Genomic DNA, 20,755 nt, shown 5'->3' on the forward strand with positions numbered 1-20,755 from the left:
ATCTCCCACTTAGCAGAGCAATGTGTTGGCTTAAACAAACACTCGGGGGGAGGCGGCGGGAGGGAGCTGTGAGGGCTGTTTATGTTGGCACGAGGAGCTTTTTCCACAGCCTGGCACACAACCCACGGCTCCAAACACTGCATTTCCTTTGTTAATTCCTGCTTTTGGATTTCTCCTTCCCACAGCACAAGGAAGAGGAAGGTTGGGTGACAGCACACAGCCCATCCGTGCTCCGCAGGACATGGAGGAGGGAAGACCACGATGAACGTGGCGCTTGGTGGGCTTTGGTCCTCTGAGCCACTTCTCTGCCACCTCCTCCTCCTCCTCATGGGACTGGCATCCTCTGGCTTTGCTGGCAGCCCTGGGAAAGGTCATGGAGCAACAGGGAAGGCAGATGCTGCCATCAAGTTGTGTTACGTGCAAGAAAGCCGCTGGGTGAGACACATCTGCCACCGGCCTGGTGCCACTGGCCCTTCCTGGCCAAACACATCCCCAGAATGAGCTGGTGTGCACCCACGAGGAAGGAAAGCTCCAGCCTGTACTGGGATCTCTGCTCCCTGTCCTCCACATGGGCTCCAGGAACTGGGAATGCAGAAGAGAAGCTGCACATTTCAGGTGACACACCGATGTCACTTCTTTGGAAATGAGCTAGAAGACAAAATGTAGCTGTTCATTGCTCTGAGAGGAATTAAGACTTTTTCGTGAGGGCAAAAAAGAGAAAGCACTGATAATTTAAAAGACAAAAGGATGAAGGGGAGAAATGCCATCCCCATACATCCACACTGCTGGAAATCTTCCAGGGAGAGGAGGAAATCTGCCACTGCTGCTATTCCAAATGAAAAGATAGGTAGGGAAAAACGTATTTTAATTAGGTGACAAGTATGAAATGCGGAGAAGCAGGCTGGCTTTTACAGAAAGTAGGAGCTATTTTGGGGGTGCAGCTCCTCTGTGTGAGCATCTGCCTTTTCAGGACACCCCTCTGGAGGAACAAAGAAGGGCCAGAGGTTTGTGGAGTTGTATCCAAATGAGGGATAAAGGGAGGTGAGGTGTCTGCCTCATCCAAGAGAGAGATTCATCACAAAAGCTCTCTAATTTCCAGGGCTTCATACCTTCCTACACGTTTTAGGAGAGCCTTTGCCACAGAAAGCTCCTTTTGAAATGCTCAAACCCGATTCTCTGCTGCATTCGGTAACACACTCTCTGCCAGGCCACCCTGAAGATCCCTGGCAAACCTTCTCCCGGGCCTCATTTGCTTTCCAGATGCTTTAGGGGTTGCATGACAACACTGTGGGTTTCTCCTCCTCTAGAATAGGATGTGAGCATGCTTAAAAATGCCATTTCTGAGCACTTTTTGCAAAGTTTGATTCAAGCTTAATGTTATGGCTCAGCACAGTGGGAAAAAAGCAGGGAGAGGAAAGGGAGAGGCTGGAACAGCAGCTTAAAAACGTCTGTGGGATTCAGAAAGAGAATTTCCACGTGAAGAGGTGGCTGGTAAGCCCCCAGGAAGGCCAGGCTGCTGGGATGAGGCAGGCAGAGCTCTGGAGCAGAGCCTGCTGTGCTGGGAGGGCCGGGAGCAGAGACGGGACCGCAGCGTCTGTCACCCGCGGGTGTGACAGCGCCAGCCCTGACTGCTGCACTCATTTGGAGGACGGTGCTGCTCTGCCTCCACATTCCCCCTTGCCCTATTAAATACTCAAGCCAAAGAGCCTCCAGGCTGGAATCATTAGAGGGACAAAGGGTCAACAACATTAGGAGATTGATAAATATCCCTCCCTCGCAAGAGCCGGTCCCAGCTGAGGATGCTCTCCGCGATGCCAGCTGCACACAAGGATTTTTCCTTCCGTGCGTGTGCATTTTGAAAGCGTTGGCTGTCTCTCCCAAATGGGCAATTTCTATTTGGAGACCAGATGTATTTTTATATCAACAGGGGAGAAAAGTGGGAACTCGGCTTCCCAGTTAATAGTTCAAAAATAAAAACAATTCCGCAACGATTCTGCACAGGGAACGTCAGGGAACGGTTAGTGCTTCCTTAACCGGAGTTAATTTGGTATTGCCGGTGCATCAGAGTTCCAGGGGAGGCTGAGGAGATCCAGCCAGGCCTGATGGGGCAGATCTGCAGGCACAGCATCGGGGAGTTGGGAGGAGGAGCCCCCATCCCCGTGCTGGCTGTGGAAAATCTCCATGTGTGCTCCCACAGCAGCCGTGGTTGTTCAGAGAAAAAGACAAACACGGGAGGTCACAGGCTTTAAATGCCCAACAAAGGCAGCCTAACTATTCTATTACAAACCCATCATGTTTTATAAGATGCTTATAAGCAATTTCCAGATTACCACTCTGAGCAAAAGCGTCACTGACAGTCAGAGCTATTCAGCTCAGAGGTCTCCAGGCCCACTCCCCTCCTCTCTCATTTCACTCAGCAATAAACTCTAAGCCAATTATGAGCGTGTTTACAATATTCAGGATCCTATTCATCAATACACCGTGCATCCTTTTCCAGACGGCCAATGGAGTGTACTTGATGTGCCACTTGTGAGACAATTAAATCCCTCAAAGAGATGAGGGTGGAAAAAAAATATGAAGAAGGAAGAAGAGCTGCTTTGCTGGGAAAGAAGACAACCCCGCTGAGAGCTCTTCCACAGGGCAGCTCTCTCCCTGCATGCTCCCCCCTCCATCAGCCCTGGGAGCAGTGCCCTGGGCCAGAGCCCTGCCTGCATCTCTCCCCTCACCATAGATGGGCTACCTGTCACCGAGATCCCCGTTTGTCCAGTGCAGCTGCAGTCAGTCCCTGAGGGGATAAAAAGGGATGGGAGGCAAACACTGAGCCTGTACCTGTTTCCCCCAGAGAGCAGCAGAAAAGCAGGTGCTGCCTCACACCCCTCCAGACTGAGCAGCAGTAAAGAACCAGCCAGGTCCCTCTATGTACCTTTCCATCCAAAGTTTCCTTGGGAAAAGATGAATTCAGATCCCAGGAACAAAGCCTGAATGGCTGTGGAGTGAAGCAGAGGTGGAAGCAAAGCTGCTTTGAGCAGAGCCACGGGCACAGCTCCAGGTGCAGGGAGAGGAACCAGGCTCCTGGGGGGAACCTTGCACCTCCAAAGGGAGGAGGGAAGTTGAGCAGAGGGAAGTTTGAGTTAGGATCAATACAGGACTAACAAAGAAACTCCATGTACTGTGTTACACAGGAGGTCAGGCTGGAAGGGATGATCTAATAGTCCCTTGTGATCCTGGATCAATGAATGCTGTCTAAAAACATAAACACAGGCTCTGCCTGGCTCCTCCCTCCTCTCTCCTCCATCTCTGCTCACAGTCTGGAAAATCTGGAGTTCTGGGGGCTCATGTGGTCCCTTCCCTCCAGCAAAGACATCCTGTGGGTTGTGCTTACAGCCACTCCCTTCCAGACTGCACAGATCATCAGGAATCAGCAGCAGGATGAAATCCACCCTGCTCCAGAACCTCTGGCAAAGGATAAAAGCAGGATACCATCAGACAGGCTGCAATCCCCTTGTTTCTGCTAAAAGCATGGAACTTAAAGGTGTAGGAAAGCTTTCAAAAAAATAAATGAACTTGGCCAGTTCATAACTACTGATCCTCTGGCACTGGGAAAGCAGCAGGGTAAGGCTGCTCATAGGGAGCTCTTAAGACATACAGAAGAACTGGTGAACACAGGTTACAAATTAGGAAATAGCCACAATATCCAAAATTCCCCTAAAATCAAGGCAGTGTGGTGGAGGTGGGACATGTGCAGAGGTTTCCTGATGTGTTAATGCTGAGTCAAAACCATCTTGTCTCACCTTGCTGCTGACCAACCTGAAAAATCAGCTCCTGTCCTTCTGTATTGCACGAATTTTGAGTTATTTTATCAGTTGCACCGAAATCATCCCCATTGGGGTTTTGGTTGTGGGTTTTGCTGCTGCCCACGTGGGGATTTCAGCCTGAGTGCAGCTTTCCTGGGGAATGCCACCAGCCTGCCCCAAACCTGGGCTAAGCCTCGGTGGGACAGGGGCTCCAGGCTCCCTCCCCACCCGGGGCAGTGGCAGGAGGGCAGGGGGGAGCACGGCTCACCTTGGCGTCCTGCTTGGTGACAAAATCCACAAAGCCAAAGCCCCGGTGGGATCCTGTTCCTGCCATTTTCTTGGGCAGCCGGACGGTCTTGAGCTCTCCAAAGGTGCTGTGAATCCAAGGAAAAGCAGGGACAGTGTGAGATGGAAGAAGACACCCCTTTCCCACAAACCTTGGCAGTGCCAGCTCCAGAGGCACTCACATCAGGTGAGTCTTGTTCCAGGTGTCCTGCAGCCCCTCTGCTTCCCTGCAAGCCCCATTTCCAAAGCAAATACAACCAGCTAAAAACTCACTCTATATTTCAAAGGTCATTGTGAATATAAAACTCAATACAAAAAACTTGAATGCAACTGCTTTGCTCCTCCTTTCCTCAGGAGATCCAGCCAGAATGCCATGCCCTTCCCAGGGTGGGCAAAGCATCTCCAGGTGACCAGGGCTGCTCCAAATCCCACCAAAACGTATTTATTTGCACCTTTAAAGAAGGGCTGGAGTGCACAGGATAGAGGCAGGAGGCAGAGCATGACCCCACAGGGGATTTATTCTGTTTCCAGAATAGCTCTCCCATCCCCTGAGGTGTCATTCCTCCAACTCCAGCGATCCTGGGCATTTTTGATGATTGGATTTCCTCGCTCTAACCCTTCAGCCTCTCCCATCCTGCAGCTTCTGTGCTGGAATAAACTGGTTTTATCTAAGCTTTCTGGATGTAGAAAGGCAAACAGGCGAATCCAGCAGACCACAACACCCTCCATATCCAACAGCATTTCAGACAAGTTTTGCAGTGTCAGTGGAAAGCCAAGAATGGGGAGATAAGGGGGTTCCTGTCCCAGACAAGGAACTTGTGCCTCGAGCATGCAGCTGCCCCACTTTGTCCAAAACCCCTAAAACAGCCCCAAAGGCAGCACAAGCTGGACACCCCTCTCCGGTGCCAGCCCCTGGAGGAATTCCAGGACAAAGCCGGCGTTTTCCCTGCTGCCAAGCTCCTGTTTCTTCCCCTTCTCCTCCCCTCCCCTCGCACCCATTTATCAAACACATATGCACAAACTGCAGGCAATAAATATTTAATGTGGCCCAGGTCTGAAGAGATGTGTTATTTTATTTGAAAATCTCCACACAGACGTGCATACACAAAAGGAGCCTGGGATACAGCAGTGCCAAAGAGCACCTGGGAATAAACACAGTAAAGGCCATAAAAGCTCTCGTGAAATGATATAAGCTAAATCCTGGGAGTTAACCTGCTGCACTGGCAGCATGACCAGGCATTCATCCACCCAATTTCCTTAGGCAACGTGGTGTGTAAATGCACCATTATGAAGCTTCAAAATGAATCCGCACGTCTCCCCGCTCGGTGCTTTCCCTCTCTCTCTCCCTCCTGCCCCCTCTGAGCTGGAGCTACGCAAACAAACAAACAAAACCCCAGCACAGGAGAGGGAGCAGCCTCAGCTGCCGCCAGTGCTCCCAGCCTGCGGCTTCCAGAGGTCCCCCTGCAATGGGGTGAGGGTGACAGGCACTCCCAAAATACCTGGAGCACCTCAAATGCTGCAGCTGGGTGAAGGGAGAGGCAAGGAGAGAGCTCCTGAGCCATGGAGATGCCTGTCTAGCTAGGAAAAATGGGAGGTAGGAGCCATGGGCATGCTCTAGTCGCTTTCTCTCCATGAAGAATATCAAGGACAGTGCCTGGGGGCTGCAGAATATTTGCTGAAGGAACAGGAGCAGAGTATTTACCCAAAGGGAGGTCTCAGACAAGGCTCAGTCTGTGCAATGAAACACCTTGGTGTCCTTTTGACTCCAAGATCCAGTGGCTAGGACGGGCCAGGAGGTACCCACAGGAGGAGGAAAGCTCTGGATTCAGCATCCCAGAAAAGCTGTGCTGACCCACATCAGCCTGGGCAGAGTGGGGAGGAACTGGCTCTTCTTTCCTGCCCAGCTCCGAGCAGCCCAAGACGTGGAGAGAGGCGTGGAGGGAGTGGAGCCCTGATCCAGCTGCAGAGCAGGGCTGGCCACGAGCTTCTCCTGCCCAGCAGGGGCTTCCAGAGGGATGGATGGGGGAGCAGGCGAGGCAGAGGGGTGAGGGAAGCCGAGGGGACAGGGCTGACCCCAGTGGGGCCACGCAGGGGAACGGCGTCCCCCCCACTGCGGCGCTAATTAGAAACCACAACACAGCAATTACCAGCCCGGGAGCTGCGAATGAAGCGCTGCGCTCCGGCCTTTAATGTTCTCCTCTCCGGTGCCAGGCACAGACTCACACCTCTCCTTTCCAATTATTTCTCCTGGATTTGGGGGGGAGAGGGAGAGGCAGAAGGAAACCCAATTACCCCCTGCAGTGCCAGGCTCCTAGCCAGGGAAGCCAGAGGGAAGCCAGGGGCTGACACGTTTGCTCCCATTCCAGCTGCATCCAGGTCCAGGATGGCCACGCATGGATTGTGTCATGGGCAAAGGCATGGGGTGGGGATGGGAGGAGGAAAAGCATGGAGCACACCACCCAGTGACACCAGAGCTTAATGGCAAGGGAGGGAAGGAAGCAGCTTCTCCAGGAGATCTCACGGAGCTGTCTGCAAATGTGCTGCCAGGGGTTGATATGGCTCTGGAGGCACGGGGGTCACAGCAAGCCAGAGCTGGTGGCACTGCCAGCTCCTTCCCCTTCCAGCACAGAGCTCTGATGGGCACAGATGGAGTGAAAAAACCCACAGGCAGCCCAGGATGGGGTTCCCCTGGGTGATGGTGCCTCTCTCCTCGCAAAGTGGGCAGAATCCTGCTGCCAGCACGGAGCACAGCACCAGGCCAGGCTCCTTCCCTCATGCACGATGGGTTACGGGGAAGTTTCCAGCATCCGTGAGTGTGAAACCAGAGTGGATTCTGGATTTATACTCACCCACCCATCCATGCCTTCTCCAGGTGCTCCTGAGCCCCTGCACCAGGGCTGAAGGACCCGGTGGTTGTGGGAACAAAGCCCTTTCAGGCTCGAGACACTGACTTCTTTACAGTCAGCCTGGCTTCACTTTGCACAAGATTTGAACCTCAGTCCTGATGAGTCCCTGTGCCTGGCCTGGAGCTGGACTTCTGGCAGGACACCCCACAGCTCCTGGGATGGGATTTCAGTCTGCAGCAATCCCAAATCTCTTGTGAAACCCCATGGAGCAGCTTACAATTAATCCAGGAAGGTTTGGGGAGGCCAAAAGGGAAGAGTTTTGCCACAGAGGCAGCAGGATGGCAGAGCCCTGGTGACCTGCCATGCACACGGCTCCTCACAGCTTCCTTCCCACAGAGCCATGAAAAACAGTGTCCAACAGCTGTCCTCTGAAATCCCAGGTGGATTCAGGACCAGGAGGGGAGGCAGAGGGGTGGAGGGCCCTGCCTGGGCTGCCCTGTCCCCGCAGGCCCTGGCAGCCAGGCTGGCAGCTCTGTCCTCGCTCTCCCAGGCTTGGCACCTTCTCCTGCTGTTGGCTGGGAGGGATGGCAGCCTCCACAAACACTGCAACTCCTATTTCCTAAATGAGAACCTTTGTTTTGTGCCCATCCAGATTTGCTGGGAAACCAGAAAAAGCCTGTGCTGGCCCTGGCTCAGCCACGATCCACAGGGCTGCAGAATAGAGATGGCCACGAGCTCTCCTTTGACAAGTCACCCATTCCAAGCTCAGCAGAAACACAGGGTGCATCCCAGGGCTGCCAGCAGGGACATCCCCTCCCTCCCACCCACCAGAGCTGCAGCATTTCTCCATGGCAGTGCTGGCTATCAGCTGCTCTCCTGCTGCTTTGGCAGCTCTTCCAGCTGCCATCCCACTTCCCTGGCTGAACACAGGGAGGAAAAGGAGATTTCTCCTCTTCACTGCAAGCTGGCTGCAGGTCAGAGGAACATCACTCCTTGGGATTGTAATTATATCCTTCTGGCACAGGCCAGCTGGGAGGCAAGTCCTTTGCCTGCTAATTATAGGACATTATATTGCTATTAAACTGCACATTCCAGCTCGGGAGACAACCCACGGCTCACTTGGCTTTGCCTGGTCACCAGAAGGAGCCTGCACATCCTTCACCAAACACAGCCCAGAGGAGAATGGGCATACAGGTGGGCTCCAGAAAACCTCCTCCCTGGTCTCCAGAGAACCCCACAGCTTCAGGCAGCTGTGAAGGCCACTCGTTCATGGGACAAGTGATCAGGGTAAATGTGGAATCAGAGTGGTTTGGTTGGAAGAAATCTTAAAGCCCATCTACTTCCACCCCCTGCCATGGGAGGGACACCTTTCACTATCCCAGGATGCTCCAAGCTCCAACCAGCCTGGCCTTGGACACTGCCAGGGATCCAGGGGCAGCCACAGCTTCTCTGGGCACCTGTGCCAGGGCCTCACCACCCTCACAGGGAACAGTTTCTTCCAAAGAATTTATTCCTAAGAAATTGTAATCATCTCTCCAGCTGGGAAGTGTTCCCTCCATTTTAACTCCTTCCCTGTCTCAAAGAGCAGCATTTCAACTGCAAAGTCCTTGGGACAGGCCAGACCTGATGGGTATTTTCAAGTACCAGACACACAGATGTGTTCATCTGACTCGATCTTGGTGCACCCCAAGCCATGAGCTGACCAAGGACTCTTTTGGCCTGCCACGTTCTGAGGGGGAAAGCACAACTGACACCGTGAATCTGTCCACTGCCAAAACCACAGAACATCTTGGAAAACAACCACAAAAATCACCCTGAGCGTTCTGCAGATGTGTACTGAGATCCCACTGCACAGAGCAGCCCTAAATCCCCCTCTCTGCTTCATATTCCTTCGAGGAAAACAAAACGGCAAAACCACGCTGAAAAAACCCATTATGAAAACCTTAACCGAGGCTGCCAAGCTTCTCCTGGGTTGCCATCTACTGCCACCACCTCCTCCTCCTCTCCTCTCGCTGCCTTGCCATCCCCAGCCCTGCCCAAATCCGTGACTGCTGGCAGCCCCGGGGCCGGAGCTCAGGCGGATGAGCCAGGCAGCGTGACCGCTCATCCCAAATGGCTCTGGGCAGGGATGATGAGCCCCAAAGAGACACGAGTCCTTCCCTCCCGTCCCTGCACAGCCTCAGCTCTAGGAGCAGGCTGCAGCCACACAGAATTCACTCAATCCCTTTGCAATGCTCCTCTTCATTTTGTTCTTTTTTCCCCGCTCATCCCCAAACAGAAAACAATGGCCCTGCCGGTCTCTGCCTCTGCACCCATTTGCTGATTACAAGGGGGGAGGAAAAAAAAAAATACAATAATGGTCCTTTTTTCTCCCCTTTCTTCCTCCTTGAGGAAGGCAGGACCCTGGCAAATGGTTTTGCCCCTGGGCTGAGCCATGGCCAGTTCCACCCCCTGCATGAGGGAGTTAATGGAATACGCAGCAGAAGGGCCCTCCCGCCTCCCGCTCCAGGACTTCAGCTGACTCCAGGACGGCTAATCCCATTACAAGAAAATAACGTGGATAATTCAAGCTAATGAAATCGTTACAAGAATGTGGACAGCCAGGGGTGGACATTCAGAGCCAATTTAACACTCCTTGGTGTTGTTATCCCCAGCACAGGAAATATCTGAAAAGGAGGAAGGGAAAGGGAAGGAGGGAAGAAAAAAGCCTTCCTCTCTTTTTAGCTTAAATCCTGTTAGAGAGTTCAGGAATTAATCTGGCACCCATCTCCCCTATTACCATTATCAGCAGCAGCATCAAAAATGTCTCCTTCACCTCTGAAAATCAGCAAATGAAGGCACAGAAAGACAAGGTGGGAGGGAAAGCTCTGGATCCCAGAGCCAAGTCAAACTGTGGCTCCCTCCAGCTCTGGTGGAGCCGTGGGTGGAGGGATTTGGCAGCAGAGCAGGGGTCCCAGTGTCCCCCTGGCCCACAGATGAAGTGACACCAGGAAGCAGGGCCCCAGGGCAAAGCTGATCCTTCACTCCCTAAGCTGGCCAGCCCTGCTGGATAATCAAAGCACCTGCAAAATCCACGTGAAAAGCCAGCGGGACACGGGCCAGCCACATCTGCACCTTGTTCTTTACTCTAGGGATCATCAGTTTTTCTTCCTCCCCTCTTTGTCCAGGAGCACCGTCTTTGTTTGGAGGCCCCTTGATCTGCTGCTGCAGCACAGCTGGGTTTTGCTTTGTGTGATTCCTCTTTTCCCTGTGCTGCTGCCTGCCCCAGGCCATGGATCCCTTCCCTTCCCAGTTCTCTGGGCAGAGCTGTCCTTGCTGCCAGAGGCTCCTGGGGCAGGTCCAAAGCCAGGTTTCCCTCACTGCAGCATCTCACACACTCCCTGGAGTAACACTGCTGCTGCTCCCAGCTCTGGACTTCCCTCCTCATGGAGGAGGTCCATGAGATCCACTAGAGAACCGTCCTGGGGAAGCTGCTCCAGCTTTTCATTGCCCTCACTCCCTCCATGCCTGGGTTCAGTTCTTCCCAGATTTATCGAATTTTGGCAGAGATCTTAAAAAATTATTTAGATGCCCAACACCACAACTGCTGCAAGCGCCAGGGGCTGGGTAGACACGGATGTGCTTCTTCCAAGGAGCTGGGAATTAACCCACAAATCCCATTTTTAGTGGCAGCAGCCCCCCTTGGAGCTCGTGGCAAAGCAGGATCAGGAACACAACAGCCTTGGCCCCAGAGCAGGAGGCAGCCAGGGGACCTTCCCTCTCCTCAGATGCTGGAGCAGGAGGCAGTGGCTGCTTCCCGTGGCTTAACTGGCTTGTTTAAAAACACAGCAAAACATTTTATCCCTTCTCGATTTATTTTCCTTAACAGTTGCTTATGAGGGACCTTATCAAAAGCGTTCTGAAATTCCAAGTAAATTAGTCATTAGGCAGGTTTTCAGAACAGTAATTAGGCCACTCCATGCCCCTGATGTATTATTTACCTGAGAAGATCTACATAATTAGGGCTCTTCTTTATAACTGGTATTACACACACTAAATTCTACTCCAGTCTATCGTGTAATTACGCAATTAGGCCGCACGCTAAACAGAAACCAATCCTGAAAACCAAGCAGAAAGAAAAAAAAAACAAAACCCACAACAGTAATTATTATTTTTTTAAATCCTCCATCAGCAGCACAGCAGCAAGTCTTAAAATTTTAATATCCTTCCACACTTAAGTCATTTCCAAGCAGGTGCTGCAACCAGGTTTGGTTTCTTAATTTTGCCACATTTAATCCTACCTTGGGAGGTTTTAACATGGGGAGAGACTGGCTTTAAAGGCTGGTGGGAAAAGGGGCCTTTCCCTTCCCTGGATTTGCTGTGCTGGTGGGAGCAGCATCGTGTCCCTCTGCAGCTCCTCCCAATCCATGAGGATTTTCCCCAGCTCCTGGAGGCAGCCAGGTCCAGCTGCTGTGGTGTGACCGTCATTCCTCCCTCCAGAGCCGGCTCCCACGCTGGAATTTCAGCTTGGAAGAAAGGAATGAGAGCCCTGGAGCCCCTGCAGCAGGAGGTGGGATGTGCAGAGCCCCACAGCCAGCAGCCTGACACGCCTGTAGGACGGAGGGATGGACGTGGTCATCTCCTGATTTGTTCCCATCTTTCCTCTGGTGTGACTGCAAGGTGAGATCCCTGCGCCTTGCTGATGGAAGAGCCTGCACCACTGGGGTGGGAAGCATTCCTTTAATCCACTCCTGGCCATAAATCTATTTTAGACTTGGTGACATCAAGGAAAAGCAGCCAGGACTCACTGACACCTCCTGGGGAAGACACCGGCCCCTTCTCCAGTTATTTCCCTGCTTTAAAGACGATGATTCACTGTTTAATGAAAGCACGAACAGATTTCCTCCTGAAATTTACACCTCAGTGCCCACAATTTCCAGTTCCTCAGGGACAGGGGAAGGTGCAGAGCTGGCACAGGGAACACCACAAGCTTTAGGAAGCCCTAGGGTTAAGCAGCACTGCTGAACTTGAACACTGACAGGAGTCTGGGAGTTCAAAGCCACTCCAGAAGAGTCTGAGCTGGTGACTCAGAGGATTTAGAGATAACTGGTGGATGTGTGATGGAAGAGGTCACCCCAAACCAGGATGGAGGTGGAAAATCCCACTTCAATATTACTCAGATTTTGTTGTTGCTTCTCTTCTCTTCTCTTGGGCAATCTTAAAGAGCTCTGAGCTGGTTCTGGTCACAGCACGGCTCCTGTCCCCTCTGCTGTCATGGGCCAGCCACTCTCAATTCCCTCATTTCACCTATCCAACACCTTCCTTCTTAATCCTACTAGTAATTCTAGTTACTCCTAATAGTAATTACTATTTTTTTTCCCACACTGGAGGAGACAAAAGACATTCAAGGACCAGCTCTATCAGGACATCTTCCCCCCCCATCACCTCCCTGGAGCACACCAGGACCACACCATTCCCCTGGCAGCTGTCCCTGAGCTGTACAAATGCAGCAGTCACGACCCCTTATATCCCAACCCTCATGAAATCCCTGCAGAGCCTTCAACAAGAGCCTCCCAATGCCTGCAAAGCCTTTCCCAGAGCTCACAGCCCTAAGCCACAATTCTCCCAGCACGCAGCACCTTGCAGGACCAGGGCTTAGGAGCCACCAAGTCACTGCCCTAATCACCAGAGGGTCAGGATTTCAAAGGGACCCGCAGCTCCGACAGCGCTGAGATTTGGGGATTTATCTCTCCTGGGCTCTTTTGAAAATCCTGATCAGAGTGCAGCTCTGGTCAAAAAAAAAAAAAAAAGTTATGCTAAAAATAGTGCTCACAGGAGGGTCTGGTGCAAATCTCTGCTCCTGGAGGATTCTCAGGAGCCAGCTCCTTTCAAAGACATGAGGAAATATGTGCAACTAGGAAACACAGAGGGAACCCAAAGTTGTACCCAGCGCATCCTTTGGAGAACCAGCCTTGCTGTTAAGATACCAGCTGCATCAACAACCCAAAAAAATAAAAATATATCTCATATTCAACTGCAGAACCTCCTGCACTGAGCTAGAGAATAAATATAGAAGCTATGAGGTATTTATAGGCACGCAGCTATTTTAACACAGCTCTGCTTTAAAGAGAATCCTTATTTAAGTCTTGTCCCTGTAAAGCTGCAGGATGACTTAGAAAAATAACCTGATTAATTATTTTCATCAGGAGAACAGAGAAACACAGAGGGAAGATCAAATGCAGATCAAATGTGGCAGCTGTGGTGGTGGCTCAAACACAAGTTGCCTGCTGAGCTCAGCCTTGTCCCCCAGAGCCCAGCCTGGCCACATGTGACATCTGCCAGGGGTCACAGCACAGCAAAGCATTAAAAGCAGGCACTGAGCAGCTCCTTGGTGAGGCAGGCTGGGAGCCACCACGCTCCAGAGACAGAACATCCCATTTTCTGCTCCTGCTGGAAAAGCCCTGGGAGCAGAGCGGGGGGTATTTTCACAGCTACCAGTCCAATTTGCCCATCCTGTGCCCAAAACTGGAGGTGTGGCTGCTGCCCAAGCTGTGATGGTAGCCCTCCTCCTGCTCCCAGGCCTTTGGTCACCACTTGCCAACCTGCCACGACCACAGCAAAGCTCAGAGGCTGCTTTGCACAGTGGAATTTGTCTTTACAGGTCACCTGGAACAGCCCCAAAAGACAGGACAGGGAGTGTGACTGGTGCAAGCACTATGTGAGCCACCTCGGGATTCAGTGATGATGTCTCCACTCCACTCCACAGAAAGCTCATTGCTCTCCACACATCTCAGGAAGTGCTGGATGAAGAGGACAGAGATTTCCCAGGATCACTGAACAGTTTGAGGTTGGAGACAATCTAATCCAACCCTCCTGCCAAGAGCTCCAAGAAGTGTGGCCACGATGAGAGAAAAGGGGAAGGGATCCTCCTTCCAGCCATAATCCACAAAAAAATGCCAGCACACCCCTGGAAAAAAGGTGAGAAGGACTCTGGGAGTAAGAACACCCAAAATGGCAGGGGCCAGAGCAGGGTGTCTGCCACGGAGAGTGAGCTGAGGCAGGATGGGCTCAGCAGTGCTGAGCTTGTGTGGGAGCTGTCAGAGCCCCGGCTGATGGCAGTAAGTCCCTGCAGAGGTGACAGCTCAGGCAGATGCAGTGAGCAAACAGCAGAAAAGGGGGAGAAACCAGACAGGAGGCAAAGGCAGCTCCATCTTCACAGGCAGAGCTGGGCTGTGCTCGCTGGCGTTTTTAAAAAAGGGAGGTTCAAAACCAACTTTTAAGCAGCATCCTTGCTGAGCACAGGTAGGGCAGGGCAGGCTGGCAGCTCCCCTCCCTCCCTCCCCCAGACCTCCCTGCTGCAGCAGACCCAATTTCATGGGGTTTTTGCACAAGCAGCGGGGTGGAAAACCATCACCGGGAGGCGGCACACAGCACTCCCCCCACAAGGTGAACGGCCCCAGGCACACCTGGGTGGGTCCAGGGACGAGGAAAGAGGCCCTAGTGAGGTCCCCAAATGGCAGCCAGGGCGGGGATGAGGGGCAGGCAGGCTCCCCCCAGCCCCGTGCCCCTCCTGGCTGCTGACGGCACAGACAGCGCAGTCCTGCGTGACAGCGTGAAATTAATATGATTTTGGGGGAAGCTGGCAGTGAGTAATGAGCAGCTGAAACACCTCCTCCCCACCCCCCGAGCCCCCCCAGACTAGTTAACCCCTCAGCTGCTGCCAGGGGACCAAGAGCAAGAGCTGGGTTAAAGAGAAGCAGAGAAGGGCCATGCAGCCCACCTGAAACGGGATTTACAGGGTGAATTTTGGCACAAATCTCAGTGGTGCTGCTTGTGAGCAGCCCCAGCCTGTTGAGATGATGAGATTGGCACTCCTGGGCTTGGAGAAGTCAGCGTTGCTGCTTTCCCAAGTGAGGTTTCACAAAGAGATGTCAAAAAGAAAAAAAAAGAAAGAAAGAAAGAAAAAGAAGAGGGGCTGAAGGAGATCCAAACGTGTCCCTGGGCAAGGCCCAGAGCCACCCATGAGGGGACAGCCTGATGTGCACAGACCACTGATGGGCAGCAGCACAAACAGCACTTTTCCAACTTCCCTGGTGCCCAATAAAAATGGCAATGTGGGCAGAAAAGACATCCCATCTCCACGGGCTGCTGATGTGAACCCTGGGTCAATCCCCCTGATAAGGGTCAGTCCCACAGTGGCACCTTCCTGAGAGGACAAGGCTCAGGAGCTTCCTCCTGTGCTTAATTGCAGCAAATTTAAGATCTCCTCCTGTCCTCTGCCAGATGCCTGGAAGTGCTCAGGATGCTGCTGGGGAAGGAGGAAAGAGAGGTGAGAAGACAGATGGTCATCCTGATCTGCCTTAACTTGATTTCTTGAGGAAAACCAACGTGCAGACAGAAATGCTGCTGGTGCCAGCAGCTGCAGAAGCCAGCACAGTTCAAAGGCCCTGGGCACAGGGACTGCCTCAGGAGAGGTGAGAGACTGTGGAATGGAAGGCCTTTAATTGCAATCACATCCCAAGGCTGAGAATCTCCTGGATTGGGAGAGGCAGAAAGGCTGCAGCAGGCATGAGGTTAAAAAAATAATGATGCAAACAGAGATGCAAATAAAGGACACGATGTCACCGTGAGGAGAAAGCTGTGATTCATTAGAGGCTTGTTCAGGACCTTCTCGTGAAGTGAGACTGAAAAATACCCACACAAGTGAAAGATGGGGGGTGGATGGATCAGCATCACCAGGAAAGAAGTGGAGTTAAGAAATCCAACAGACAGAGGAATTTTAGGAGCAAGGAAATAATCATCTTGGCTGTACCTTGAAGAAAGGCTGAGACACAAGCACCAAAGTTAGTCCAGTGTCATTTCAACATCCAAATTGTGCAGTGCCCCAGCTGCCAGCCCCCAAAGGGCCAACTCTGAGAATGAGCAAGAACTGGCCACAATATAAGGCAAAAAAAAAAAAAAAATCCCATGTTTTTCCTTTCTTAGACACACACATACTCTTCTTAATTCAGACAAAAAGAGACCTTATAACACTAAGAACCCTGAGTGGGTTATTTCCAGCAGACAGCACAAGCAGCCTTTGGTTTTGCTCCCTATGGAGAACCATCTGCCCACATCAGATTTTTTTTTGCCCTGAAAATACAGCAAAAACCCCAAAGCAGAACCCCAGAGTGGCATCTGAACAAGACATTCCAAAAGCAGCCCCTTCCCCATCTCACTGCACCTCCCTGAGCCCCTCCACGCTGCTGAGCAGCGGAATTTGTGCGGAAAACTAATTAAAGTTCCCTGGGGAAGCTCGGCTGGATGCTCTGGAGAGAGGTGCTGTGGCAGGAGTCAGGAGGAAGCAGCCCAGAAATTCCCTTCATTTGCACAGGACAAATCCAGTTTTTGGGTGGGCAGAAAAGGGACCTGGAGTAGGTGGAGAGCAGAAAAGGGGGGGAAAATAAAAATCAAGTATGTAATGAATATTCAAACCCAGGAAAAGGATGTGCTGGAAAAAAAAATCATCTCTCTGCTCTTGGAAAGAGCCACCTTTTAAAGCAACTTTGCTAAGATAACAGAGTTAAACATTTCCTTATCTGTGTTAAACACCTTTATGATTCAAACTGAAAAACAGCACTGCAAACCCACTTCCCTCTCCCCCACCCCATGGCTCTCTTTGGAGAGTGGCCAAATTAAAAGTGGCCAGTTCCATTTCTGGGCTCTGAACATCAACCCAACTCTGCTGTGTTTGGGTTTCCAGTACACAAGGAGGAGACTTGAAGGGAGAAAAAAATGAAATGAGTTTAATTTATGCTGTTTGAATTAGTAAGAGCAATAAAGCAGCCCAGCAGATCGCTGTATTCCTGCCTGCAGCTCACGAGGCTGGGGCACCTTCCTGCAGGCTGCCTCCCAAAAAGCTCCTGCACCCTCTATTTTCCCGTGCAACATCCCATGGGCACTGCAGCTTGGGCATGGAAACGTCAGGACTGGGGAAAGGCTGCAAGGGTGCACCTGGATCAGCTGTGCAGGAGACCCAGGGCACACAGCCCAAAGGTGAGGAGGAGCAGAGGGCATGGGGTGGCTCAGGGGGCAGCCTGGGCCAGGGGTTCCCCACCCTCCAGTCTCCCATCCAGCGCTGGGAAGCCATTCCCTGTGTCCTGTCCCTCCACCCCTTGTCCCCAGTCCCTCTCCAGCTCTCCTGGAGCCCCTTCAGGCCCTGGAAGGGGCTCTGAGGTGTCCCTGGAGGTTCTCTCCTGTGCCTCCTCTGGACTCTCTCTGACAGCTCCACGTCTGTCTTGTGTTCCCTGGCAAACCAAAGACACAAAAAACCAACAGTGGGGCCGAGCTCTTCAGCCAGGACAGAGGGAGCCATCTACCAGGCAGCCTCCTTTTACCCAAAAAACCAAACCCAACACACCCCAAGGTGCAATTCCTGCAAGAACCACAGCAAACAGTGACAGAGGCACGCCAGGGTGGAAAACCTCAATCCAGAGGAGCATCCTGCAGCCCCCAGAGCCAGCCAGGCTCCTCCTCACACACTGAGCAGCCCAGCACAGCCCTTGCATTGCAATGAGGAGCTGGGATCCAGCATTAAAGGCAGGCACCACATCCTCTGTGCCTTCCCCGGTGCCTCAGGAGCAGCCCTGGCCCAGAGCTCCCAGCAGGGGCTGCACCCCGGGGAAGGCAGCCTTAAAATGCTGTTATCCCAAAGGACAGGCCAAAACGAGGCTTGGGAATGTGCTGGAAGCCCCAGAGCACACCCACACCAGTGCTGGGATGAGAACCCCAGGCCTGGAGCAGGAGCCTGGGGAGGGCTTTGGAGAGCTCATGGCCCCTGTTTCCTGGAGAATGCCATGTGAGATCCCACTGACCACCACATCCAACTCCGAGCTGGCACTGCACATCTGAGCCCTGAAACACCCTCTGCTCCCTGCTGCCAGCTCAGCTTTCCACCTGAGGTGTGCCTCCAGGCAAGGGGCACATTCCTGAGTCCCTGCAGGGGAGGCCAGGAAGGTGGGATCCAAGCCCAGGGCACCCAGCTGCTTCCCCAGGGCCTTTCTGCCTCTCCAAGACTCATTTTCGGGCACTGCCTTCAAGCAGAGCACCTTGGGATGAGCAGAGGTGTCACTGCAGTGATTCCCCTGCTGCCACCCCACCACAGCAGCAGCTCTGTCCTGGCTCAGATCTCTCCTCCTGGATTCTCCCAAACCACCTGCAGCCCCTGTGCTGCCCCCAGCAGCCCCTCACACTCCAGGGAGATGCTCCCAGACACTTCTGCAGCTGTCCCCAAACCCTTGGGCTTGCAGGGGACAGCATGGAGACGTAATTCAAGCAGCTAAGAAGCAGCAGCAGTCGGTTTTGGGCCATTCCTAGCCCAACATCCAAGGTTTTAAACCCAAACCCCAGCAATCCTGGCAGCACTGGACATTCTGTTTGCATGGAATGCCTTAATTAACTCTGCCCAGCACTTGCTTAACAAACTCACATGTTTTTCCTCAATTTTTTTTTTTCTCCTCCTGTGTCTTTCACCAGGCAGAGATTTTCCACATCTTCAACAGGGGAAGGAGAAATTGTCTCCAGTCATGTAGACTCCATTACTGGGAGAAAGGTGTGAACAGCAAGCATGTCTGGCAGACGGATTCATTATCCCACCGTGTCCTTTATAATGGGAAATGAAAAGCCCATTCTGGTAACTACACTTTATTATAATAGGTCAGAAGAAGTGAAAGGCATCATCTTATAAAATTAACTTCATAAAGACTGCCTTAAAAAAAAAAAAAAATCTCTTTGCCAGTTTATCTACTGCATCTCCCTGCAGATATTTTTTTTTCTTCTCCCAGAAGGGGCTGACTCCCAAGTCTTGTCCCACTTCACTTTTCCCCTCTATCAGGAGGAATAGTTCTTTTTCCTCCTAATCAGGGCCAGCCACTTGCTTTGCCAGATGCAATAAATGCCATGTCTTTGTCGAGACAGAGAAAATAGTCAGCAAAGGAGTTCAAATGAAAAGAGACACCCACCCCCAAAGGTCTTTGCAAGAAGCAGTGTTACTTTCTCTGTAGGAAAATCAGAATATGGAGATAAATGCACCTGATAACCTGTTCTTTGCTCAGCAATACCTTTCAATTGCTTCTCTGCTCACTGCTTCTTTAGTCAAAGTCCAGTCTCCCAGCCGGTAATAATTTTGTGATTTACCAGCTTTGTGATAATAATTTTGTGATTTACCAGCTTTGTCTGCAGTTCCTACAGGTGTGAGGCAAGGGGTGGCCAGAGGGATGATAAAACACCTTCCACACAGAGTCCTGATCTCTCTCTGAATTTTGTCTGCCACAGCTAATTGGCAGGGGAGGGCTGGAACTAACAACTGCAAACTCCAGGGTTTTGTTCTCAGATATATTCTCTGCAAGGAAAAGAAGAACAACTTCATCCCCCAAAACTTCAAGGACTGCAGCCTTTGGTGGGACAAGCAGCAGCTCTGCCAAACTCTGAGCACACCCTGGCCTGTGTCCATCCATCCCCCAGGGTGCTTTGGATTGGGCAGGGATCTTTTAAGAAGTGTTTTTCTAGATTTTATCATTCCCTTTTTAAGGAAAATCCATCTCCTCAAAACATTACAAACCACTTGCAAAACATCCTGATTTTCAATCTTCACGGAGCCAGTGGGAAGGAGGATGGAAGGGGATGCCCTGAAACAAAGAGTTAATTGGAACTCCCAATGAAGGCTGCATGGATCTCATGTGATAGATTCTTAAAGGAGCCCAATTTTCAGAAATTGCCAGGGCTCCAATCTGTGAAAATGTGGCCTTTCACAGATCTCCAATTCAGCTTGCCACGTCTAGAGTTCCCTTTGGGAAAAAAAAAAAAGTCTTGCCATAAAAGCCCCATGATTTGGTAGCAAAAATTAGCAGCCTCCATGGGATAACAATCCCTTTGTCTCTCCTCTCCTAACTGTGGCTCTTTGCAAAGAACTAAGCACCATTTACCTTTTGTTATTTTTCCAGGTAGTAAAGAGAAGAGTAGGATCTAATCAAGAACAAAAATGGGTGCAAAAAAACCACACCCACAAAAGCTAAATCTTCACACCTTACCCAAAAGCAGCCCCTATAATTGAACAGCATTTCTCCCTCTGAAGATGATAACAGCTATCTTAAAAAAAAAAAAAAAAGAGATAAATAAATCCCTTGAGGGTGCAGGAGAGGCCAGAACCTCCAGGAGAACGTGGCAGGACATGCTCTGAACCAGTGTCACACCCCAGCAAAGCCACCGGGGCTGTGAGGAGGGCAGCACCTGAGGCTTGTGGAGCTGCTAAAAGAAGATTATTTTGCAGGCAGAGGACCTGAGCTGTTGAACAGAGCATTCCTGACTCCCCTCAAACACCTTAATTAAGCATCACCTTTCTCCAATCCACGAAACAGAACGTGGAATCCCCAAATTCCACCAGGAAGGAGTTCCTCCAGGCTGCTGTGGGGGCACAGGCAGTGGGGCAGGGCAAGGCTGAGCATTTCAGTGATGGATCCAAACAGCAAGATGCCAAAGTGTAAAATCAGCCAGGACAGGGATCCCTGAACTGCCAGTGCTGAGCAGCTGCAGCACCTCGAAAATGCCACTATTCAGAGCACCCAGCTCCTTTGTTTTGCTGTCCCAGGGTCATCAACACCTTCTGTGGGGCCACTTGAGAAGGGGGACTGAGTTTCTTGACAAAGCTCAAAGCAGGGAAATATCTGTTTGGGGGAAAAATAAATATATCTACACACATATAATGTGTTATGGATTTTTTTAAACAATGTTGGCATAATCTATGTATTTTTCTGGTGTTATATATATATGTTCTGCGTAGATTTATATAATTGTGTGTACATAAAATAAATACAC

At 51.5% G+C, this 20,755-nt stretch overlaps 1 protein-coding gene across 1 annotated transcript in view; it reads right to left on the reverse strand.

Moving 5' to 3' along the window:
- Positions 1-20,755, reverse strand: part of RBM19 (RNA binding motif protein 19) — a 51,782-nt gene that overhangs the window by 14,535 nt on the left and 16,492 nt on the right. Inside the window, exon 22 of the mRNA XM_066331325.1 lies at positions 4,063-4,168. Coding sequence (XP_066187422.1) covers positions 4,063-4,168 — 106 coding nt within the window. The remainder of the gene's footprint in view (positions 1-4,062; positions 4,169-20,755) is intronic.

This window comes from Sylvia atricapilla, chromosome 17 (assembly GCF_009819655.1).
Source record: "Sylvia atricapilla isolate bSylAtr1 chromosome 17, bSylAtr1.pri, whole genome shotgun sequence".
Taxonomy (NCBI): domain Eukaryota; kingdom Metazoa; phylum Chordata; class Aves; order Passeriformes; family Sylviidae; genus Sylvia; species Sylvia atricapilla.